Source organism: Gavia stellata, chromosome 12, assembly GCF_030936135.1.
Source record: "Gavia stellata isolate bGavSte3 chromosome 12, bGavSte3.hap2, whole genome shotgun sequence".
NCBI lineage: Eukaryota > Metazoa > Chordata > Aves > Gaviiformes > Gaviidae > Gavia > Gavia stellata.
In genome coordinates, this window is record NC_082605.1 from 22,941,166 (window position 1) to 22,967,127 (window position 25,962).

Consider the following 25,962-nt stretch of genomic DNA (forward strand, 5'->3'; position numbering starts at 1 on the left):
TGATTGAGAGTTGTAACTTCCACTTAAAGTGCATCTCCCATCATTTATTTTTTATACTATGCCACAGTCACTGTTTAAATTATTAAAAGCAAGAAGTAAAAAGCTTCTCAGGAGATAGAAATGGATTAGATTAAAATTAATCTGACATAATCCTTTCTGTAAAACTGCTGATTCAGTGCGTGCACAAGTTTATCAACATACTTGAGGATAAGGGAGAAGGATAAATTCTTCCATAATTTGCGAGTGCTTTGGCTTGGTATTTCTGACAGCACAGAGAACATGCAGTGCTGTTTTAATTGACAAATTTATGAAATTACAAATATTTCCAATAGCACAAATGCCTAGCTCATTTTAGGTTGACACTAATTTAAGCACCTGAGTTGATGTATGTGATCAGCCTCATTTCAGCAGGGATGGGCTGTTGTGAGCAAGAGTTGCAAAATAGGCTTGCAGTCAAGAACAGACTTTGGCACGGGCATTCGGAACCAAATTTTTGACTGGCATTTGTCACTTATCACCTTCAGTGTCGGAACTGCTGTAAGTTTCCTACCAACCGCCTACCATTATACATTGGTGCCCCGGCTGGGCTGTCGGTGAGGTAGGACGTCTGGGGTTTGTAACACATGCAGCCCTCCCAGAGAGCTAGAAGGGAAGAGGCTCAACTCACCAGTACAGACCTTGGAAATACCGAAATAATAAGGATCATGACATTAATGGATTTTTTTATTTATCAGTGACAGCTCGTGACATCTTTAAAAAGAAATCATCTGCGAGCTAGTCATGTGGTTTATTCCCCTGTTCAATTGCAGTTGCCACTAAATGAAGATTGAAATGGTATTGAAAGGGGGTAGAGCTGGCAGGGGCTGGCTAAAGATGAGTGAAATTGTTGTCTGACAGAATTCAGTCAATAGGTATTTAGCGAAAGTTGTAACATCTTGTGATCTCTTTATAAAATAAATTAGAGATTTGAGTCTAGCTCCCAGGCTCTGCTAACCACGTTGCAACCACCCTTACCCTCCAAACCCAGCCTTAGCTGGCCCTTCAGACAAAGCTTTCAGAGGCGGCCAGGGAGGCTGATCTACTTTCAGCTCCCTTGAGATGGTCATAGCAAAAAGTGTGTTGTTGACACAAACACAGCATTGATGTAGCTCCACTTTTGCAATCAAATTCGGGTTTCCAGATCCCTGAATGCATATCCTGCTTGTTTAAGTCAATAGTCCTGGCTGCGTGAGCACTCCTTCCTATGGGGGTGGTATTTTGTTGGAAAATAAATGGGGGTATTGGTTTTGGCATTTTCTGTTACCTGATACATATAGAATGTCTAAATATGCAACTGGGATTGATGTTGTTTAAACGATACTGTTGTTTTCAGCAGGTAGATATCAAAACACTGTTTATCTATCCAATATGTAAAGAGAATGTTTTTTTCCTGTGTAGTACAGGCAAGTGCCATGGCATCACTTAGTGATGCCTGTCCGTGCAGAGATCTCCCCTAAAGGACATACCACCCACACGGTGGTATGCCAGATATTTCAACCTTGGAGTTGATCATAATATTAATTCACCGCAGTAAGAAAATTCTCTGCAACCAACTTTCTTTTTTTAAAGGTTTGATCTAATCTCTTATAGCTCCAGTAAGAGGCTGATCAAAGGTAGTGAAAGCTGGTATTAAAGGATTAGCTAGGTCACATTGAAATATGTTTTAAAACAAGCCCAGGGACCTTTAGCTTTACTGAAGCAAGTGCACAAAAAAAGATTTTTAGGCTAACTCTCTCTGACTTTAAACAGAAAACAAACTGACGGATTAAATCTGTGAGTCATTCCTTAAGGTGATATGTGTAGCACTTTACGTAGAACAAGACTGGAAAATATAAGCAACGATTGAATCTCGCACAGCAAAAATACAGTGCAGAATTAAAAATCAGCGTAAGCATCATTTATGCATGTGCCCAGCTTACAGCATATTTATTCTCATTTGATGTTTGCCCATAAGTAATTAGCAGCTTCAGTCCAGCCCCCTTTATCTTTTTTTCTGCCTGATCTCTCCTCTCTCTCCTTTCCATTTGCTACTGACAGTATCTGCCACAGAGGTACTTTATCTCTGGCTGTCAGGTGAAGATGAGTGTTTCTTTGGAAGGATGTTGATGCCACTCTGTGGACCATATCAAGCTATTATCCTTTTTTTTACTGGGATTTCCTCAATGAAATCAACTTACAAACAGAGCATCATACAGGTCTATGTATTGCTCAGTGGGAAAAGCTGTGAAAACATCTAGGCTTGAATCGGTGTCACAGGAGACCAAGCGTGCGTCTCCTGCCTTCCAGAAACACGGTGTTGCATGATTAGTAGGGGTAAAGGTTGTAGCAAACATATAGCTATTTACCCACTTGTGAGTGCTTTCTGCATTATTGCTCTTTTTTAAGGTTGGCTTGATGTAGTTACATGGCACGATACATTGCACCCTTGGTAAGATTTTTTCATAATCTTTATTTCACCATGAATCAGCTGCCACGACTACCCATGGGAACTCCTTTATGCCAAGGGTGGTGGTGTTTCACTCCAGGATTGCCCATCTGATAATTTCCCATTCCTTATAATGGTATAAGCTTCCAATTCATAATTTTCTTCTTCAGTGGACCAGTATCTCTCTTGGTGGGCCCAGCAACCCAGCTTTTTGAGTGTCCGGAGCGTCATTGTTGGTTGGTGCAGTTCAAGGTTGCATCTCTATTGGGAAGGGACATGGCTGGGGGAACTGGCCCTTGCACAGAGTCCAGCAGCAGCTGGGTCACTACCGAGTTGAGCCTGACTCCAAAAATATAAATTTAAACCAGAGGTGCGTGAAACTGAGTGGCATCAAATCTAATCCCGGGCAAGGTTCACCGGTTTCAGTAAACACCGAACCTGGTTCCCCAAAGGTATCATAAGTCCTTTTGACAAATACAGTCTGGGTTGGGTTACGGGTTTTCTTTTCACGCAAGTCCAGACTGAGCTGTAAATTTCTGTAAGACAGTTTATGAAGTTTGTCAGACAAAAAGCCATATAGTTTCTTCCAAAACCTGCCAGCCTGCATGCTAGATCGGTGGGGGTGCGGGAGGATGTCTGCTGCCCATCAGACGTTTTTGAAATAGGTTTGTGTATTTAACTGTAGTAAATAAGCAGCACAGGACTCTCCATCTCATAACATTTTCCATTCAGTCATAGATAAAGGCTGCTGTTGATTTTTCTCCCTGAGGGAACTTGAAGTTAAAATTTCGTCAAAATCCCCAACGGCACAGTGCAGTAGTCATTAATGTTCCCGGTGCCACAGCAGCCGGCATAGCCAGCCATTGACTGGGGCTGGAAGCTGTTTGCGAGAGATAAGCCAGGTCAATTGTATACAGCCATCAAATATTTAACTATCTTAGAGATACAGAAAATGGAGATGGAGCAGATACAGGTGATTATTGATTAGGCTCCAGGTAATGAAGACCTCTCACCTTTTTAATTACCCATACGTGAAGCTGTACATACTGGGCAAGCGTGGAGTCGAGGGGCTGGGAAGCAACCACAGCCCTGCCCACATTGCAAATTGCTGCGAGGCCGAGTCTGATGCAGAACTTGGCTGATTTGTACATTTTCCTCATTCTTACACTCTTCTGACTTGTTAATGTACATGCCAAGTACACGTGTATCCAGCTTTTCTGGTACCATAAACTACCACTAGCAAACACACGGGCACAGTTAGGTTTACAAGAATAATTATCCCCGCCAAGGAGAAAGGAGCCACTTGCCATTACCATTAGCGCGTGGTCAGGAGATGCCAGCTGCGCAGCCTGTGGTACAGTCCCATTTCTCTGCTGGTGTGTGTTGTGCCCTGTTAGACTGTATCAGAAGTTGTACACTGTCATCATTGGAGGTTTGCAAGAAAAAGTTTGAAAAACCTCAGAGATGTCATAGTTACCATGCCTCGGGTCGGAGAGATGACTTCTGAAAGTCTGTTCATTGCCTTCCACGATTTCATGTCTTTATGATGATTCCCATCATCACCACATTGCCACTGACAGCAGTGACTAGTGGTACTCTTGTACTGTTCCAAGTTAAATTCTGCAAACCAATTCACGAATATCAGCAAAGATGAAGAGCATGTGCTTTTTTCCTGTCCCACCTGGCAAGAACAGAACATTTCTTGGTGGGCAAATGGTTGACAGGCTGGCGGCTGAGTAACTGCATCATCAGGTTTAGCATAGATGGGGGTTCGTCCAAAAATGTATTATTAACTTTAGATTAATCTTGTTCATATTCTTTTTATTAAAACTTGCATGTGAGGCACAGAAGCTGTGGTGTGATGTAGCTGGGCAGCCCTGTGTGATGGAGAGGGCAGAGCACGGAGTCAAGGGGAGAATTACCGAGTGATCTATCCATCCAGGTTGATTCCTTTAAATTAATCGGCAATTATTTAAGAAGAGAAGATAAAAAATTGTTCCAAAGTGCTAGCAGGGCAATGAAATGGTCTATAGGCCCGCAAAAAAATATGTACGATGCATAATTCATGTAGCTTTACTATTAAAATAAAACTGTGAAAGAGAAAAATGATCAAAACCTCCAGAAACCACAGTGCAGTTGCCAGCAGACAACTGGTATCGATGGAGAGGAGCCTCGGGGTTTTGGGTAGGGCCATGTAGATGGTACGTTGTGCCATGGATTTGTTTTTCCCTGATAATCCTCTTTCCTTTTCTGCAGTGCACTCTCAGACAGCGTGTTGTGGTGCATCGAGCCTCCTTTCCAGCTCGTGTTACGTTATTCATGGGGCTACAGATGTTGATTGCTTAATCAAATCGCAGTGAAATTTGAAATTATGAATGTCCCCCACAAGCAGTCAGCAAAATTTAGTAAGCAAGATTAGAATACAGAATGAATTCATAGGACACTCATCAGATAATCAGTTATGCTTTATCATTGCCCACATTTACCATAACCATCAAAACACCCTGTTAGTATCACTTAAGAGAAATTTGAACACCAAGGAATCAGTGCAAAAAAAGAAGAGTTTACAAATTATTCACCAAAAGTGGGTCTTTTATGAAGCTTATACAACATTGCTATTGACAGAGACATTACCCACTCCAGCCCAGCGCAGGGTGCAGTCCCAGAGGTGTACAAAGGTGATACCAACAGGGCGTTAGCTGCATGTGCCAGGGTTTGTACCACAGTCGTGTTCTACCGGGGTGAAGTCTTGCACCAGGCTTCATCGCAGGCGACTGAAGCTACGGCCGGCCGGGTTCTTCCCTCACTCCATTCAGAGCAATGTTACCCTTTTTCTGTATAAGTGAAAATTATGTCTTAGCCAGACTTAAACATGGTGTTGCGACGTCAGTGGCTTTTATGAACTGGAAGGGGGGTGATACGGGGTATGGTTGGGGTTTTGTACAGCAAAGTGTTGTTACAGTATTTGAATAATAAATAGCAGGTGTGAACTTCCTAGCCTGGAGTGCAGTAACTGCTGGAAGGTGAAGGCGGCCTCGGCTCGTGCATCCATCAGCTCCTCTAATGGAAACCTGGATGGCAGCAGGCACAGACGGTAACACGTGCTGTAACACACATAGAGCCAAGAAACATGTGTCTGTACCACCAAATCATATAAAAGCATAACACTACATCCAGTTCCTTGCTGCCACCAGTTGCACTGCAGTAGCTGAGGGCTGGAGGGAATAGCTTCTCTCCAGGAAAAACTTCCCGTGACTTTGCTGTTACTGTTGGCTGTATCTGGAAGGGCCCCATCTATGACAGGGAAAGCAGAGGTGTGGAGTGAAATAGACAGCAAAACTTCAGCCCTTCCCGTACTTAAGAATAAATTGCATTTGAAAAAATAAAAAAGCAATCATAATTTTACGGAACTGCATGATCAAGGAAAGTGCAAACCCAACTCATGAAGCTGTATTCACTGTATCTGGATTTAAATTGTCATTGTTTATAACATACTGGGATGAGCCTCAGCTTTCATTTCAAAACGTCTCAAAATTATGTACTGCTCTTCCAAAATGCTGTACTACTGCAATTATACTTTGGCTTGCTTGGGACTGCTGTGAAGGGAGGATTTTCTTAATTTCTTTAATTTCATATTTGTTTCTTGACACACATAATGAAGCCTAATTTTTGTGCATCAAGATTTACAGGAAATGCTGCAAATCTTTTGTTTCACACTGAAAAACAGTTCCCGCCTGTCCAACTTGGGAGTGACATAGTAGGCGATAATATAGAAATTACAGGAATCATTAAAGATTGGATTAATCTCTGTAACATTCAGTAAAGCCTATAAAAAATAATAGTGTATTGTACCACACTGTTCTTATTAAAAATGATAAATGATCCCCATTTTTTGGCTAATACTAATTTCAAAATTTCATTCTTCTATTCAGCTTTATGGTTACCATAATCTTGATGTTTTAATAGCTTTTCCCATAATAGCTACAGAGACCTTTTTAAGTGGCAGCCCTGACTTTATGGAAAAGACTTTAAAAAAAAAAAAAAAAGAAGAAAAGAGTTTCTTGTACTAAAAGGCAAAGACAAGGCAAAGACAAAATAGTATGTGCGTGACGAGACGGAAGACCAGAGAATGTTATTTTGGCAAACCATATGGTCTAATTATAATAATAGCAGAATTTCTGTTCAGCTTTCAGTAACCTTCTTTCACCACTTGCTCTCATTTAAAGAAAGTTTAAAATCTACAGTGGCTTTAGCTTTGTTTCTTGTCTTGAGCAGAGAGTATTCTGGGGGCAGCGCAGGAGAGACTCACACTTTCATAGAGTTTATCATCGAATGCTTTAGAAAAACGATGAGATGTGAATGTAATCAGGAAAAGCAGACCCAGGAGGGCTACATGCTTTGCCGAGAAAAAAAAAAAAAAAACAAACCCAGGCAAAAACCAGGCAGGAAGGCAAAGTGATGCAACTTCTACTGCTTTGCATCTCTCGTTTTCCCCAGGGTGAGTGAAGGCCCTGGGCTCTGCAGCAGCACCCCGGCGGGCTCAGCTTCTCCAGAAACGCAGCCACCCTCCAGCCCTGCGGTGCAGCACAGGGCTGCCAGCTTTCTCTGCTGGTGCCCTGGCAAGCGGCTCAGAACATTTCTTCTTGGGGGGAAAAAAAGGGTTTGTCTGCACTCTGGTAATAAAACTGAAAGGCGTATCTTAAATGTCCAAAATCTATATTCAGGTGGCTTGAATAATTTATTTCCTTTTCAATTGCTAAACTTGATGGCAGCTGCTGGCTGCTCTAAATTTTGTTAAACCATGATATTTAGCCATGTAATAGCAGCAGAGGCCTTGCGTTCTATTTATAAATATTCATTGATATTTGTCTGTGATGCAGGTTGTGTGTTTGTGGTTAGTACACTTGGTCCTGAAACACAGAGGTAGCTGGAGCATCAGGGTTCACTCTAGCGCATGGGGGGAGCAACTGGTGTGAGATAGACTCTGAAAGGGATAAAAGGAGTGAAGAAAAAGACTTCTGGCTTCTTTGTTGGCATTGCTGCCACACACATCTAAGTAAAACAACTTTGCAAATAGCAACTTGAGTAAAAGGCTGTCGGTGGAGCTTTGAATCAAGACTGTTGCTGTCTGATGTTGCATAGATGGATGTTTGACGTGTATAGCCTGCCTGCCATGTACTGCCTATCATGTTCCCCTGCCGATCACTAGCCCGGAGACATAAATATTAATGGTTAGTGTACTGTGTTATCTCTATGTGATTGAGCTTCTCCTGAAAGCCTCTACTGCAATGGCAGGGGAGGGAGCATGGAGAAGAGGTTAATGGTCTGCTGGCGTGCAGTGGGCTTTCCTGCCATGTGTCTGATCTGGGAGCGATTCGCATCTCTGCATGTTTGTGCCCATCACTTCCACCATCCATCTTGGCTAAAGTCAAATCAAGCTTCTGCTAACACGCCTGCATCCTCCCCGCCTTTACCTCCACTGCTCTTCACAAGCCTGAATTTTCCTTTGCAATAAGTGAGTGATGTTAACTAATTTAGGATGCTTTTCCCCGATTCCATTGTCTTTGCTCTGGACCAGTAGAGCAAATAACTAGCAATTTGGGACCTTGTGCACAGAAACCTGCATTCTTTTGGGAAAAAGAAATCATTTTACTTCTAGTATGCGCCTGCAGTGGTACTGTGGGTATTCCAAGTACTTAAGTGCATGTAACCATCAGCATGGATTTGTGTAGATAAAAAATGCTCTTTATGTAATTGGTAAAGCAAGAAAAGATGTGGGGTTGAATGTCTTCCGTCTTGTGATGGCTTGAGCCAGAGTGCATAGAACATCTGTACCAAAGATGTACAAGTAACTGCTCCATCCTCCTGTCCTTGCCGATAATCATTAAAGAACTGAAGATTTGCCACCCAAAAATCTTCATCTCATTCTGATCTATCGTGGTAATCCAGGCTGTCAGGGCAGTGAAGAAAAGTACGGTATCAAAGTACAAGAAAGGTCTTCTACTGCTGGCGGTGGGATTGCAGCTAGCAGAGTTTCCGCTTGTCTTCAAAAACAGCAAATATGGGGCAGAAATCTTCTGATAATATTCTGTGTTTGAGAGACCTACTTGAATGTGCTTTAAAGGGGAAATTGAAAGCATAAATTAGGCAAAATTACTTGAAAAGGGCCCCAAATTAGGAGAAGTTTGTAATAAATTCCTCAAGGATGTAGAGTCTAATGTGTAATTAGAGAACCACGAGTTGACGGTAATGCTCATTCTTTGTACTGGAAGACTCCGTTTCTGTAACTTCGGTAAACGTTTCAATCACGCGCAGTCACCAGGAGCCATCTCAGGCTGTATTTTAAGTGTCTGTTTACACAGTTGTTACAAATTGCCTATGGGATGTGAACTGTCTATCACTTCCAGAGCAATTAGCATGTGAAACCTTATCAAAAGAAATCCGTCAAGTTTGAGAAGCCATAAATATTGCACTAGGATCTCTAAGGAACTCAAAGAGAGTTTGATATAGTATTTATTTACATGTTGCTACACAAGCAAATGCACTTATAGATGTTCCAGTCTGCTTTATTCCCTGAGCTCTATATTCCATCAGTCCCATGTTATTTGAGAGAGAGAAAGAGAGAATTACCAGTTGTTTTAAATATTATATAGCAATAACGGACTGCTCCTAATGTCTAAGGCTGTGTAATTCGGGCAGTTGTATTTTTCTGGACAATGATTTGTTGCAACGAAAGGAAGGCAGAGCTGTAACATCAGATCTTCATTTAAGTTCTTCAGCTTTATGTAGCCAAATTAATAGAGTTTGAAGATGGCTTTTGGGGAGACGATGTTTTGCTCTCTAGAAATAGGTCTCCTTTAGTCCCCCCTGCGTTGGGTTCCTCTGTGGAGGAATCCCAGATTATCACCACTTGGTGCTCTCTTTGGTCAGACCTCTTTACTATGGCACAACTTTACATTTGCCTTCTACTGTCCTGTGACCTGCTTACCCAGGACTTCCAACCTCACACTCAGCTCAAATGACACAAATATTCAAGACTTTTAACTAAGGCAGAGGCTAGGAAAAGCTACTGCAATGATCATAAGTTTGGAAAGCCTGTCTTGAAAATGAAGGCAGAAGGGCTCTTGATGGCTCTCACCGGCGAAGAGACAAGAACTCTTTAAGCTAAAGGCATCATTAGCCCAGAAGCACATAGCTATAGACTAGTGATGAAAATATTTAACCTGAAAATTAGAGGGTTCTTAGCAATTAAAGTAATACCAACTTACAACAGAAAAGTAGGAGCCAAAAACCTTGCTGCTTCTAGGGTGTATTTATGAATAGGACTACGTAACCTCCTGGGGAAGGATAGGGTGGGAAGGGGATTGTTGGTCCAGAAAGACCCTCCCAGTTTTGTGTTTTTCTGAGGAATGTGTGGTCAGTTCACCATTCCACAGTCACTGCAAAACGTTGTTGTATTGCAGAGCTCGGGGGGCTTTGGTGGAAACCTGCTGTGTGAAGATTCACTCAAATTTAAATGCCTCTGTGCATTCCAGGGCAGTGATGTTTATTTGCCTATTGCTGGATGCTTCTGGAGGAACAAGATAATTGTTCACCAAGAGTAAATTAGAAAAAAAACTTAACTACTTGCAGAAAATAATAAGCCAGCTGAGAAGTGGTACCTTGTTTGCTCTGAGTATCCTCTTGACATCAGCATGAGGTTACTTATAATTAGATGCACATGTGTAAATATGATGATTAGATATTCCCACATAAACATAATTATCATATCTTCCTAAAAGTCTAAGCAGGCATTTCATAATCCTGTTGTTAAAAATAAATAAATAAAAGCCAACAATCTGCATTCAGCCTCTTATATATGTAAACAGTGGAACATGAGGGCAGAATATATTTTCCAAAGTACCTAATGGTAGTTGAGGTCAATTACAGTTATGACTCATTAGAGTATTAAACTAAGAATACGCTTTTTAGTATAATTAGTGTTCCCTTAGAAAACTACAGCGATCTTGTGTTCGCTTTAGTTCTTCAGGCATTTTCAGGGTGTTTGGGCATTTGTCTTGGGCAAATATAATAGGGTTATATTGCATTAACCTCACTTACAAACTCTGCAACCACTTGCAGCATCTCTCTCACTCTCTTATTGCTCAAATAACTTCCAAAGATGCCTTATAAAACACGGAGTACTATCTAATTAGTCATGTAGAAGATTACAGCTGCTTAATTTAGTGTTCAGTTTTTTGCTGATTCAGAAGTTCCAAAGGACTAAAATGTACAGTGTGTGATAACACAGCTCGGCAGATCCTCCTCCGAACTGTTTTTAAAGGAAAAAAAATTAATAAGAAAGAATAAAAGAAGAGTCATGAGTCAGGCTGAAATGTTCATGACAAAAAGGTAAGATTCTTGTAAAATGCATTATGTTCTGGATTGGAAGAACTTGAAGGATCTAATATTCTCATTAGATCCATGTGCAGACTCGGAAGTGTCACAGCTGGAAACTTGTATTTGTAGCCATAAAGATGAGAACTTGCAAAATGTTAGCCTTTTTATCATTTCATGGGCTGTGATATATCCAATTTCCCTAACCAAAGGGGGCAGGGAGAAAATTATTTGCAGGGCTTTAGCTCCGACTTGAGATAGAGCCCAGCACCAGACCCCACGGGGATGTGCACCCTGTCACTAATGCTGGTGGGACCTTGTGCTTCCAGAGCTCACCTACGCATGGATCTTCAACGAGTACCCGACCTTCGTACACCAGGACAATCGCCGCTTTGTTTCGCAAGAGACCGGGAATTTGTACATCGCGAAGGTGGAGGCTTCAGACGTGGGGAACTACACCTGCGTGGTGACGAACATGGTGACTAACAGCAGGGTCCTGGGTCCCCCCACCCCGCTCATCCTCAGGAACGACGGTAGGACTTAGGGGAGGGGTACTGAGGGCTGCGGGTGGAGAGTTTGTTTTGTTTTCTTTAGCTGGCTGTCACCCAGAAATTCAGAAATGGCCTGAAATATTTATGTTAGAGTAAAGGGAAAGATTTTTCCCTTCGCAGAGATTCAGTGAGGCTGGAGAGCTCTGCTTTAGCCGTGGTTCAAAGTTATAGACAGTGGTGGGGTTTATGATGCTGTGGCCAAGGTTGCTCTTCTCACCACTGGAACAACTCTCAGTATCAGGCAATAATTATGAAAGAAAAACCTGGTGTCACTTGGCCAAAGACGGGAAATAAAGTAATTTTTAGAGTTTGGATATACTACAGATTTGCTCATTTTATGCAGCCCAAAAGTGAACAAAAGCACTTTGTTGTTTCGGTAACTGTTAGCTCAGGCTGTATTTCCCAGCAGAATTAGTGCTATTTTTAGTAGTCTGTGGAATAATACAAAAAAGCAAGAAGAAACCAAAAGAGGATTTCTAAATTTATACAGACAATTGATTTGTATCGTTGTCATTTTTGAGTAGATAAGAAAAATAAATTTGCATGTTAATTTGCAATTAAAATTAATTAAAGTTTGTCTGTTTAAAGGATAACAGTTAGGACATTTATTCCAGAAATAGAAATGCATTATTAGAAACAACTTCAAGAAGAAAAGCCATTGTCACCTAGTGCTATTTAACAAAAATTCCTCGCTTGTGAAACAGGGGCTCGTTACTGCCAGCCTCCTGCCCATAACCATCCCCTTCACATTAACATGGTTCCTGCAGACAGGGAGGCTGGAAACATTGTCGGTGATGAGAAAGCGCTGCGGTTGGGGCTGGGAGGGGTGAAGACAGCTGCTTTTCCAGGTCCGTGCCAGATCTGCTGTCTGTTACAGGGGAGGCTGCATTTCTGTAAACACAGTGGCGGTAAATCTGTCCCTCTGAGTCCAGAATAAGTTATCTCATGTATGATAGATAAAGAGGAATATTTAAATTTGTCTCATACTAACATTTTCAGTGTTGAAGAAGAAATATTTTTAAGTATTACATTAACAGGACTTTTATGCAGCCCTTACCTAGCTGAAAGTGCTTCCATTTATCACAATCAAGCTCGATGTCTGCTTCTGTTCTGAGGTGGGGCTGCTGCTGGGATGATTGCTAGGCGGCCTGATTGTGAAGTGCCTCGCCAAGGGCTTTACCCCAGTGCATCGCTCCTCCGCGCGCTCCGCTTTATTTACAGGGACCGATTGCCTTCCTGAGGTAATTCGCAGGAATGTTCTCCGGTTCCTTTGAAGTGCACTCTGCTGTTTATTAAAGATATGAAAGTTTAATTGAACCTCTGAGGGGCTGGGGAATACATTCCTGACTTAAACAGGAAAGGTGCTGTTGTATTCGTAGAGCCTAAGATGGCCGTACTTGAAAGCTGAACACAGGCTAAATGTGTATTTTAAAATAGGATTGCACTAGTATTACAGGCAAGCTTCATTTTAAAAATTAGCAGGTCTCAGTTTTTCATTCCACATAAAGTAACCCTATAAAATCCAAATATAATGCACTATCACACTTGAAAAGAGAAATTATATATGTTGCTTCAGAAGTATGAACAACAGAAGTGAGTAAAATGCGAGGCACATTGTATTTCCACTGGCAAAGTTCTCGTGTTTATCTTTTTGTATTCGTATTTGACATGTCCAGTATATCTTCATATATATGACGTGTTACTTTCCTTACAGCACTTTATCATTAAATTAGTAGGCTCGGAGGCTAGCTCATGAACAATTAATGTTTCAGTTCTATTTCATTTCAATTAGTGAGTTAAATGGAAAAAATTCATAATGTACCTCTCCCGATTGATTTACATGTGTACTGAGCTGCTCCGCTGGCTGCTGCCCAGGGTGTGCGGCAAGGTACCGCGCCTGCGGGGCCCTTGGGAGAAGGGCTGGGGGGTCCCCCGTCCCCCCGGCAGCTCCACAGTCCCAGAGGGGTTGATGCAGCTCTGAGGCCCCTCAGCCCTGGGCTGGAGGCTGGCGTCCCAGCCGGGATAGTCCAACCTCCTCCAACACACCCTTCATAAAATTGTCTCTTGCTAAAAGTTTCTAAGTTACTGCCTGATTGGCTTCTTATCGATACACTTTTTGTGAATTCCAAAAAAATCCAGGTACTTTACAACAATGTCGTTGTGAAATTTCTGTTTTTCTCAAAAATCAAAGTTACTTTTAAACTGCAAAACATCTTTGCTGTCATGCAGAATTAATTATGGGTCCCTGTAGTTTATACATAGCCCCGTTACTTTGAAAGAAGTAAGTGGTGGAGTAAGATACTATCCAAAAGGAATACTGGTCACGTAGAACTAAAAATAGCACCTATATTTGGTTTTTTAATTATTTCACACTGAGTTGAAAAGAGAAAGAGAAGACTCTTTCCTTTCGTGCTGATGATAATCTCTCACTCAAAAACTTTAAAAATTCCCAGTTCCGGAGCTATAGGAAGAAAACAGAGTTCGGATGCTCACAGTTTGGCTGACCCTATGCTGTTCGATATCAAGAATTTCAATTGTTTTAACAGATACATGTACAAATTAGGTGGGGGGTATTCTTACTGTAGCCAATGTTAAAACTGCTCATTGAACTAATGAACGGTCCTCGTTCCCCTGGAGCGGCTCGCAGGGCTGAGTGTGCAGGACAGCATGTGCTGGGCTGAAATCTCACCCGCGGAACCCCGAGGCTTCTTTTCACATTTCTTCTTTAATTTATGTCAGTAATTTTTCTAGCCTCCGTTGTGAATCATTTAGGCTTTTTACATCGAATACCTGCCGTCTTTGTCGTGGTTATTTTACTTGAATGTAATCATCCTGGAGAAACAGCTTTTCAGCATGTTTTTTCAAGCGCTGCTTGCTTTCCGATGCCAGTCTTTTGAGCTGTAATCTGTGAAAGGAAAAGATACAGGCATAGGGGATGAAATCAGATCCTGTAGGCAGATTGCTTTCCCCACCTGTGCCTTTTGTGCTTCTCTTTTGCTTGTTTTCAGCTGCGAGGCTCCGGAGTTACAGATCTCCTGATGTTGTTTGCAACGGCTTTTTGTAGCCAGCAGTACACACTCTTGTTGGCAGAATTCGGGTTCCTTCCCTGTCGCTGTGCTGTGGAAGCAGAAGGTGCCTCTTATGCCATTAGTTATCCTCAGACAGCTTTTCCTCCTTGGAGAGATAAATATCACAGAGGGTTACGGGATGGTGGTAGGAACAGACCGTGCCAAGGCAGCTGTCACGGTCAGTGTGAGCTCAAACTCTCTGCTTCTGTGGACAGAGGTTATCTGATGATGATAAATACAGTGTACAAAGTACAGTGTGTGCTGGGAAAAGGGTGGGTTTCCTCTGTCCCTCTTAATTCCCTCCACAAATGCATGCAATCACCCCCTACTTAAATACTTCTATGTAGCTGTATGGATTTCTGGCAGCAAGGATGCTTGCAATGCAGGTGGATAAAAGATTTAAAGACAGTATTATGTAAGTGCAGCAGTCCCCAAACCTGCACATTTACGGTTTGGGACCTGTCTTCCTGAAATATGCACCCATATTCCAGCACAGGTCTTCAGGAATGACAAGCAGCTCTCCCTTTCACATCATGTAAGTGCTAGTCTATAAAAGGTATTAAAGATATTATAGAAGATACTATGGTTTTCTAGATCTGCCAAGGTATTGAGATTGGGTTTCGGCTTGGGTTCTGCAGGGATGGGAGTTTAGTCCTGACCATACCAGTTGGTACCAGTTGTGGAGAAAGGGCTCTCTGAGCTATTTTCATGCTAGGAAATAAAATAAATAGCAAATGTATATGGCACCAAAGGCTGAGAATGATCCTAAAACCTGAAGTAAGGCGTTCACTGGGAGTGTAGCACTTACTGCAGCTCAGACAGAAAAAGGGTTTGAATTTGAATGGCTCTTTCCCAAACAAGCTGTCTGGCAGTTCGCCACGAGATATGAACTGGAAGAGAGGGAGGAAAGGGAACGAACCTGCAACACTTACCTCCTCCATTTAATAAACTGGTGTCCGTTGTCTGGCTGCCCCTGGCTGCCCTGTCCCTGTCGAGGCCACAGAATCACAGAATCACTAAGGTTGGAAAAGACCTGTAAGATCATCAAGTCCAACCAAGTCTCTGCACCATGTGTGACGGTGTGCTCTCCCCGCGCCCCCCAACCTGACTTTTATCTCCCATAACCCTGCTCAAGAGAGAACCACCAGTGGTGGTCATGATGGCTGCATCTGGTTGTGATGGCTGCATCTGGCTCAGAATGGGTAAGGGGAGACAGATAACAACACAGTGGCCACCTAGCCACAGCACTGATCAATGTTCAACTCAAGCCAGACTTGAAAGAAAGGAAAATCTGTGGTCAGTATGTAAATATGACTATGAGTCAATCATCTTACCCCCATAAATAGCAAGTAGCCCAAGAGCCCTTTGAGCTCTCCTGCACAGCAGTGGGCTGCACGCCAGGATCTCCCCTTGAGTAGGGATGCCCCTCAAGGTTACTCCTCGAGGTTGAGAGATTCCTTGCTGCAACAGATTCTCGGTACGTGACTAAGAGCATGCCAAACTTGGAAACCTTAGCTAAGTGATATAAAGGATTGATTGCGCATGTATAATCCTTTAGACATAAACCGTTGACCAAGTCTGGGACTAGGTTTGGATCCAGGCACACCCGGACTCCTCTCTGAGAAGGTGTTTAGAACGCAGGGGGGTCCTGCCTGAACCTCACGACTCAACGGGAGGGTCTCCCTGACAGTTTTGTCTGACCCTGTCCTCCATGCAGTAAATAGTCCAAGTGTACCTTGCCATCAAATCTTGTTAAATCACTGGCACATTTACCATCAAACTTTGCTTATTAATATTTCATATCAATAAAATACATTGTTGCTTCTCTCTTATGAGTGAAGTGCATTCTCTATCACTCCCATCTGCGACACTGTGTCCCCCAGAAGGGCAGTGGCTGCCTGGGGGTGCCGTCTCCACCGCAGCACCTTTGGGACCCTCTGAGCAATCCCAACCCTGCAGCAAACACCAGTGAAAGCCTGTTAGGAGCACCTAGGTGTTGAGAGCCAGCGCTCTTGCAGTGCTTTAGTTCTTCTCTTTAAAATGCACTTTGGATATTTTACATCAGAATTAAAACAGTAATAGTAGGAAAGAACTTGAAATAGTCCTGGAATAAAATTACCATCAGTGGCAGCTGTATGGGCCAATTAAACTTTAACATTTTGCAGGTGTTGTCAGGAAATGCATATCATCTCCTCAGACAAATTAGCTTGCTTCTGAATTCCTGGGACTTTCATCCAAACCCACATTTTTAAGCCTTGAAATTGGAAAAAAAATACAAAATCCTCTGAAATGCAAACATGTAGAGCATCTGATGTGCCATGACACTGGAAGCGTTCTCCAAGCTACAAACCTGGTGTCTATTTTAGTCTTTTTATCCCCCCCCCCCCGCCATCCCTTCCACCTGCATGGCTAAGTCATATGTTAAATCACCCAAGAAAAGCAGGAAAAATAAGGACTGTCTGTGTGGAAATGGACTTGGATTCAGGATGGAGATATCTCAGCTGCACTGATGTTTCTCCCATAAAGCAGAGACAACAGGAATCACAGCATACCCTATATATATATTATATATAGATATGTAGGTAGGTTATAATCGCAGTGGGATCCTTGTGATTTTTCCAGGTATGAGTCCTGATTTTTAAGTGGTTAGAGTTTGCAGTAGCGCTGGTAAAACAGCTGCCCTTGCAGTTGTAAGGGACAGCAGCAGTTGCCAGAGCTGCAGGGCCGTGGGTAACGGTGGCTGGAGCCGATGTCCTATGGCCCCAGGTAGCCTTCCCATCCCGGTCTGGGCTTCTGTCATCCCTGGGATTAGAGCTCTGCAGTCCCAGACTGAGGCAAAGAAAGAGGAACAATGAAAGGAATGAGTGAAGAGAAGGCATAAAAAGCTGTTTTTCCTCCTCCCCGTTCCTGTCTCCTGCTCTGTCAGGTGAATAATGTATTAATAATACATTCTGCCGTAATTTCCTAAATAGCCCATTTGTGTCACATGATACTTCACAGCCTGCTTTGCCAAAGGGGACCGAGTTCCTGCTTCAGGAGTGGAGGAGGCATGGAAGGAGGAACCGTTCTTGTGGATTTTGCTTGTTGAGGACTGGTTTGTAGCTGGCCGGTCAGTGGACAGGCAGCTCCTCAGGCCGGCTCCCTTCCTCCCATTTTATTTGGCTGCCGCATCGTCTCTTACCCTCCGGCTGGCTGCCGGTGGAGCCTGCAGAGTGTTTTGGGGGGGAGCTGCATCCCCTCTGCTCACGTGCCTGGGCTGTGGTGGGGCAGGGGGTGACTGGTGGCACAGGCACCGAGGAGCTTTTCAGCCACCTCGGGGAGGTTGATGGAGACCATAATTTCTCCAGGTAAGTCTCCAATCTGAAAGCAAGCATCTTTCATGGTCAGGCAGCTGCCTGAATCTGGTCAGGCTTTCATGGGATGCAAAGCCTCAAAAGCTCTTCTTCTGCCAAATTTGTGGTCTTCATTGCAGAACGTGGAAAGACTTCTGGGAAAAGATCTCAGTAAGTTCTGATATCAGCAAAACGGTGCTGCTGCTCCCAAACGTTCACACCCAGCCTTGCCCTTGGACACCACTGGGCCGTAGCTGTTCTTGGCTTGGTTGAAGCTTGCCTAGCAAACGTTTAGCACAGAGTCTGGAGAAATTTAGGCAAGACTGCAAAGTTTTCGCAGTCACAATTGGGAGAAGAGAGGATTTTCCATGACTTCCAGCCCTTCAAGGCCGCAGTGTTAACGTGCAGAGGGCTAACAGGCAGCGTGCCCCCTAATTCTTGTTTGTATAGTATGTAAATGCTGCAGCGCTGACACAGCCTCGGGGGTTTCGTGCTGTATGTGCTGGCCAGGACATGACTATGGATAGAGTATTCGTATCGTTCATAAATGCATGTAATTTTGATGACTGATGTTGTGCAGCCACTACTCTTTATATAATGTCACAGCAATGCTTATTTGCAATTAACGGGTTGGAAGAAAGATGATGTAACCTGCTGCTGCACCAGAACAGGTAATATACAGGTCAACAAGTAAAGGTGGTCTTGATGTAAGCCTCATACTGAGCATTTTCACCATTAAAACTGTGAAAAAGTAAAGAAAAAAAAGCTTTTCTTGCATCCTCTTTGCAAAGCAGAGGGACAGAAAGCAGCACTGCAATCACAGGTCACCCTAGGCAGCTCTGACTTACCTGAATATCTCTGCAAACTCGTGCTATCTCATTCCTGTGTTACTCGTGCTATCTCATTTCTGTATTTGTGCATACTGGTGGCGTTCACCTGGTCTGATCCAGCACCGCTCGCAGCTCGCGCGCTCCCCGCCTGCCCCACGCTTGGCCAACGTCCGGGAAGCGCCACGCAATTAAGGTTTAAACTGCAATCATCAATTAGCTGATAATCACTATTGGTGAAATTATATGTGCCGGTTTTAAGACAGTACAGTGACTAGAAATGTAGCCATTTATCATTAATATAATGGCCTTTTTATGTGCACAAATTTTCAAACACAATTTCATAAAGAGGCTGCCACAATACATGATTTACTGGGGCAGTAAAAATAAAGAAATTACCCGAAGAGTATATGATCTCTATGCATCTAAATCCTTGAAGTTAATAGAAGCCTTGATTAGCTCCAGTGCTTTTAAAACTTTTTCTAATGGCTATTTGTTCCGCATTTCGTTTTCTAGAAGGTGGTGAACCTCTCTTACTATTGCTTTTCTTATTTCGTAAGTTACCTGCAAAAATCCTGAATATTCCAAAGCAAAAACTAACAGAGCCATGAAGAAATGTTAATCTTTGGCAGATGGTGTGGAGCGCTGGTTCAGATTTTCCGCTGGCAGTAAATGGGAAAAGAGCCCACACTACACGGCTGTTAGAAACAGGCCATGTTTAAAATGAATGGATTAATTGGGCAAGTAATGACGTATAGAACAGCTCTGTGCTAGCACGGGAACACTTGCAAATTTACTGCAAAAATTCAACCAAACCTTAGCATCTATTTTATGTTCACAGGGGTGATGGGAGAGTATGAGCCTAAAATAGAAGTGCAGTTCCCAGAAACGGTTCCATCTGCAAAAGGAACAACGGTGAAACTGGAGTGCTTTGCCTTGGGGAAGTAAGTTTTGAGCTTCTCTCTTTCATAGTGCTGTATTGTAGAGTTTGCAAGACTTGCTAATCCTTCACTTGCCTCAGCAGAAGCTACTTACTGCAGGCGTTCATAACAGACAAGGGACTTGGGGAGCAGGGGCTTTGCTCACCAAAAATATAAACTCCCAAGGAAGAGAGATGTAACTTATTTTGTAAAGATGTGTTTGTGCATCTCCTGTTCTGAGGTCTCATGCAGCACTTAAAATACATCTCTTGTTTCTAAAGTAAACACTGGCAAGAGTTTCAAAATCAAAAAGTGGGACTGGTAGGAAAATGAACGTATTGTCACAGCAGAACGCCAAATTCAACTTTGTCAAAACAGCTTTTTCATAATATACAGTCTCCTGCTTTTAAGACTATGTGAGCAATACCCCATTGCTATACATATGCATATTTATATTATATATAAGCCACCCATAATAAAATTGCTCCAGATCCTACCCAGAGTCTTCAGACTGACCACGTCCTCATCATCCTCAAGCTTGAAACAGTGTTAAGTTGATCAGACAAGAGCTTATCAGGACAAGACCCATAGCTTTTTCTACGAGTCTTATTTTGCTTTATTTTTCTTATTTAGCCCAGTTCCTGCAATTAGCTGGAGGAGAGCGGATGGGAAACAGATACCCAGAAAAGCCAGGAGACACAGATCAAGTGGACTTCTTGAAATCCCAAATTTTCAGCAAGAAGATGCTGGACTTTATGAGTGTGTAGCTGAAAATGTGAGGGGGAAAAACATTGCTCGAGGACAGCTGACGTTTTATGGTAAGCAGTCTGCTTGCTTTCAGGGGATTTTATTGTATCAGTTGCAACATGCAGTAAATATTTTGTGAGAAAGTCATTTTGGGGGGGTATTTCTAAGACTACTTTCTTTTACAAACAGCACATCTCAAAAAGGGTAACATTTGAAATAAAATCTGTCTGAATGGTGCATATTAATTGAGAATCAGAGCAGTTGGAACAAAAGCACGTCACTGGAAGGACATTGGCATGGTGGCATGCAGAAAGCACTTGCAAATGCCTCATTTGCCTTTTTGTGGCTGTGAGGATAAAGCAGGTATTCTGGTGGAGCATCCTCACGGTTACAACCTGGGATTTATTATGTATGTGTTGCCCCAGCTTGTGTTAAATGTTGATTGCTTATAACCAATTAAGGACTCCTTTCCAGAGGGGTCACTGGTTGCACAGCCTGGGAAGTTGGGATTTAACCCTGTCGGAGCCGGCAGAGTCCTCCTCCCCAAAGACTTTCCACACCTGCTCTTCTTACACGGAAGTCAGAGCCATTGATCTGGGCACAATAAAAATGTAAAACATCAGCTTCGTAGGCCTTCTGTGTTAAGTAGAAGATGCATTAGTGCCTCTAATCCTGATAAAAGTGTCTGCCCATCCCCAAATTTCTGCTGGAAACAGCCCCATCTTGCAAAGCAAATTAAATGCTTCTAGGAGCTGAACCAAGCTTGCAGGGGGAACGTTTTGCCTGTTCTGAGTTACTGTGGGTTCATCCACGTAGAGGTGAACGAGAGCCACAGAGAGGGCATTTCGAGGCACGAATGGGCTGTTGGTTTGGTACTTAAGTTTCTGTTTGATGTTTTTTGGAGCGGAGAAGGCTGCAGGTTACATACCCTGTACACAAGCATGCAAAGACCTCCTCACCGTCATGAAAGTCTTTGTCTTGTTGCTGCCCTGTTACCATCTTCAGGAGCATAATAGAGCGTTGTTCTTTATCAAACAAATGGAGAGAAATTCAGTGTTTTCTCCCTCAAATGTTTCTGAGGGCCCAAGTTCTGTCAGCAGGGAATATTGGCTTGAACTCCAGAGATGAGAAGAATGTTTTTGATTTATAGTAAATTTGCCACGGAAAAAGAGTTTGGGAACTAACCCTCCTGGCAAAACGGGATTGAATTTGGTGAGTAATGTAATTTTTTTTAAAAAAGGCAGATATAGGGATATTTTAAAATTGGAAATATTTCTAAAAGCGATTTCATTTGGAAATCAGAACTTTGGGAGCTTCCATTTCAAATGAACACTTCTTTTAAAATTAAATAAGATATAGAATGAGAGAACCTTAAAAAGGAGTGAAATAGCAAGAACGAAGTGAAATCTTTCATGTTAAGGAAATAATCTGGGGTTGATTCAAACTGGTTTTTCTTTTTTAATTAAGAGACGTGAAGATTTTTTTTTTCGGTTCATCAAAAAAATGCGTATTTCTCCTGATTTTTCCCATGTGGACAGTAAATGAAAAGACTCATCAGTTGTACAGTTTTGCTCCACCCACGGCCGTACCTGCCTTCCTTGCAAAGCAGTAAATCAAGCCTTTGGTATACTCCTACCGTCGCATGTATTAAATTATAATCTAATTACTGTAATGAATTTACCAGTCTGGATCCCATTCCTGGAGGACTGCAAATCCTACACAAAAGCTGCCACTATGGCTAGTGCTGGCATTTCAGCAAAAAAGCTCAAGATACATGGGAAGAAGAGTGTCCTCCTCTTTCTCTGTGATGCTGGGAACTATCTTTACATCTGCTTTTCTTCATGTGAGCAGAGGAGTTCCTTATGGAGAAGTGTTAGCCTGCCACCTCTGCTAGTTACTGGTTTTAAAGATAATCGACTAAAATATCATCCTTGTTGTCATGAGGATGATGAGTTACTAGTTTGTAAGTATTCAGTTTTCAAGGATACCTTGTGTTTGGCAGACATTAAGTACTGAAAAGAGATCTCTTAAAAAAACCTTGCTTTCTGTAAGCTAGGCTCTGGAGTTTCACATGGCAGCGAGATATTTTTAGGGAAAGTGACTTACTGTAAACGTTTTATATGAATAGTTGAAACCAAAAGTAAGTAATTTTCCTTAATAATTTTTCTTTTTAAAGCTGAGAAGTGTTACATCGTTATTGAAATACAACTGTAATGTTGGCAGAGCTTTTCAAGTGTCTTGTGGTGGGTCAGGGCTGGCACCCGGAGAAGGGAACGCTCCGGAGGGTGTGATATGGGCGGTCGGACGTGCCACCTGCGCGCAGTGATGTGCTCTGTCACGACGCGTGCCCTGGAGATTGCAATCTGGCTCTTAACAACTCCTTTAAACCCAGTTATCTGCCTCTCTGCATAGTATAAAATTAGAAAAAAAAGGAAGAAAAAGAATATGAAATTCAAATTTGCCTGCTCGCTGTAGATAACCCAGCGCTGCCTCTGTTGTCAGGTTCTTTCAGTGCTCCTGGAATTTGTCAGGGAAGGTTGACTTTTGCTGTATTTCATTCTTGTATCAATGTTTATTTTTTCCTCTGTTAGCATATCAGTGACACTGAAGTTGTTTGGCATTCTCATTGCAACAGGAAAGGTTAATTAAACGTGCAAGATCTGTTCTTCCTCTGTTTTCTGTGCTTCGAGCCCCTGCAACAGGCTGTGTTTTATTGCTCTCCAAAAGCATTTGTTCTGAGTGCTGTATGTCTAACTTGATAGATGGACCTACACAATAGAAAACATGTTAATGTTAATGCAATTACAGTGACTTATACCTGTTTCCTTGACTATTATAACTCTGAACGACATATCACTTGTTTTCGTGCTGTAAGTCTCTTGTTCTGTCTACCATTCCTAACCACATACCACGTACCTCAAATTAGCTCCTGAGAATTAGCAAATTAAACTGCAAAACCTCTTCTTTTCCACTCTCATTTAGCAGCCATAAATGCACGTCACGCTGTGTTCCTGACTTTGCAGCTTGTTCCCTGCAGACCCTGCACCTTTTTGAGCCAGGCCAGGTCAGTCCCTGTGCCCTGTGGCTGAGGCAGGTGAGGTCCCGGACAGGAGCTGACGTCGGCACGGCCGGAGCACGTCACTGCCCCAGCACTTCACTGCCCCGGCGCTGACTGCACCGACACCTCTGCTTCGAGTGCCTGCTTTTCCATTGAACTCAGCAGCGAGGGTCCACCATGCCATCAGCTGTGTGTTTTGATCTGCAGCATTTCGGAAGCACTCCTGTTGACCTCATTCTATTTTTAATCTGGCTGCTCATAAATTTTAAATTTGATAACTCTCCGCGAGGCTAAGATTTATATCCTGAGCAAAAAGCAACGCCAACAATTTTTTTTTTGGCAGAAGTACAGTAAACAGATTACCTTAGCTAGCTAATTGAAAAAGAAATTGCCTTTTCGTTCATAAAACCAGCATCAAGGAGATGCTTATTTATTATCATTGCGGATGTTGTTTCCTTCATGTTAAGTTTAGATGCCATTTCAGTCAGATCTTCCTTTGTCAGACAGACAGTCGCAACCCTAAGGTTGTCCTGAGCATAGGACAAGAGGCAATGGGCAGATACACAAGCACAATGAGCTTATAAGGCATTGTTGTGGCTGCTCATCCCTGTGCTCAAAGCCTTTCCCACGATGGACGAGAGCCTCACACCACTCTACAGCTCCGCCTACGTGCCGTGGCCAGGTTTTCCCTGCTGACCAGCATCAGAGGTCTCCGTACCACCACACCGGTGTATTGCTCTCCTTGACTATTTTAAAATATGAGTGTATTTTTTTATGCAAAGTGTGAAATGAGATGGTCGTGCTGGTGCTTACTCCTTGGGCTCTGCTTCAGTGTGTGTTTAGACTTTCCTATATTGACTTTGTCTGATGAGACAATGCAACATCTTGATATCCCCCACCCCAACAACATGTATATTCTGAATAACAAAAAACAGGAAAAACAGCTGCCGGTCAAGGTGACCCAAATATAAGCACCTTCAGTGGGGCAGGTAGTGACAGCACTAAGAAAGCAGCACCGGGGGAGGTTGCTCCGCCATGCAGGCAGGGCTGCTGGGAGCTGAGGAGCTGCACCACCACCGGGAACGTTTGTCTGCCGGAATTATGACCCAAACCAGGCAGTTTGGCATTGGGCTTTCCAGTCAGATCAACACTGACTTAGACGGCCTGGAAGTGAGGGAAGATATCTAAGTACCAAAACAGCTCGGTTTCAGCCAGCACAGATGCGGGTGCTGACTCGGCGTCGCCTGTGTTGCTCCAGGGTCCTCCAGCATCTCTCTCGCCTGAGCTTATCTGCTCCCTGCCCAGCACCTTGCTGGCAAGCCAAGGCAAGGAGGAAAAAATTGCAGTTAAAATGGTTTCTAAAAGTGTCAGCGCAGCAGCAGCCGCATTAGCAGAGAGACAGACTTATTTGTAACTAATTACAGTTCTTTGCAGCATTTGGTAAGATATTCAGTACAAGCCATTTAATTGGCTGGACCGCTTTTCAGATTAAATACTTCTCAAATCAAAGTCCCACCAGGAATTTATGTGGTTCCTTAATTTTGCGGTGAAAAGAGTCCCCCTTTCATCAGTGGGCCTGTGTTTTATTTGTGCGAAAGTTACTTCATGCCACTCCATAAAACCACCTCAAATGTAAGTCATATTATGCTCTTCATTATGGTTAGAGGTCTAAAAAGGAAATTTGCATAAGTGAAAATCAGGCAGTTGTATGTCTCTACTCCGTTTAGGTCCCAGATCACAAATAATTTGCTGGTATTTCAAAGCCACTTGAAATAAAAAGAGTTTCTGGACTGATAAAAATAGAAGAAAATTCACATAAATAGGACAAGTATATATTATTATTAATTATAACTTGCATGCCTCGCTAGAAAACCCAGTTTGCTACCTGTTACGCAGATACGTTGCCAATTGATTTTTCACCTTCAAGCATCTCCATGTTCATTTTATTTAAAGTTCTCAAATCCTGCGTTGTTTCAGAATACTGTGCCAATTTAACTCTTGGTTAACGACCACTGAAACACTTGGCAGCAGCCAAATCCATCCTTCCAGAAAGGGGCGGTTGGCCTTGGGAGCAATCGTTGCAGTGCCCGATCTCAGCTGGTTACACTCGCCCTGGGGAAGATCGCTGCTCGGAGGGAGGATGTCTTGACTCCTGCCAGTGGAATATGTGTTTTCTCAGACTTCAGTGCAGGAGGGAGTAACTCTGATTTTTGAATAATTTGCTCCCCAAGGGAAGTCTTGCATCCAGAACAAGTTTCTGCACGGAGAACAGGCATGTTTCTCCTCCACTTTTCCTTTTCCAAGGGGTTGCTGGAAACCTGCTTCTAGAGAAACCAGTTTTTAGGAGATTCAGAAAAAGTGCTCAAATTATTATCATTTTGGCTTGGAAAAATAGCTCTCTAGCGGGAGAAGCACAAATACAAATAGGTAAGAGAAATAAAGTGTGAAGGCTATTCATAGAGCACCCTGCACCTCCCTTACTCCCCTGGGTAGTTGCAGTCTAGAACGTCAAGGATAAACAATAAATCCCTGAGGACTGATCTTTGTGAATGTGCCTGTAATACCTATAGTCCTTTGGTGCCCGGCGGAACTGGCGAGAAAGTCATGTAATGGTGCAAA

General features: G+C 42.9%; 1 protein-coding gene across 2 annotated transcripts in view; it reads left to right on the top strand.

The window, feature by feature from the left end:
• The window catches only part of LOC104259239 (contactin-4), a 130,380-nt gene that overhangs the window by 34,701 nt on the left and 69,717 nt on the right, over window positions 1–25,962 (top strand). For both annotated transcript variants that reach the window (XM_059823517.1, XM_059823516.1), the window contains 3 exons: window positions 11,170–11,373; window positions 19,460–19,562; window positions 20,172–20,356. In XM_059823517.1, coding sequence (XP_059679500.1) covers window positions 11,170–11,373; window positions 19,460–19,562; window positions 20,172–20,356 — 492 coding nt within the window. The remainder of the gene's footprint in view (window positions 1–11,169; window positions 11,374–19,459; window positions 19,563–20,171; window positions 20,357–25,962) is intronic.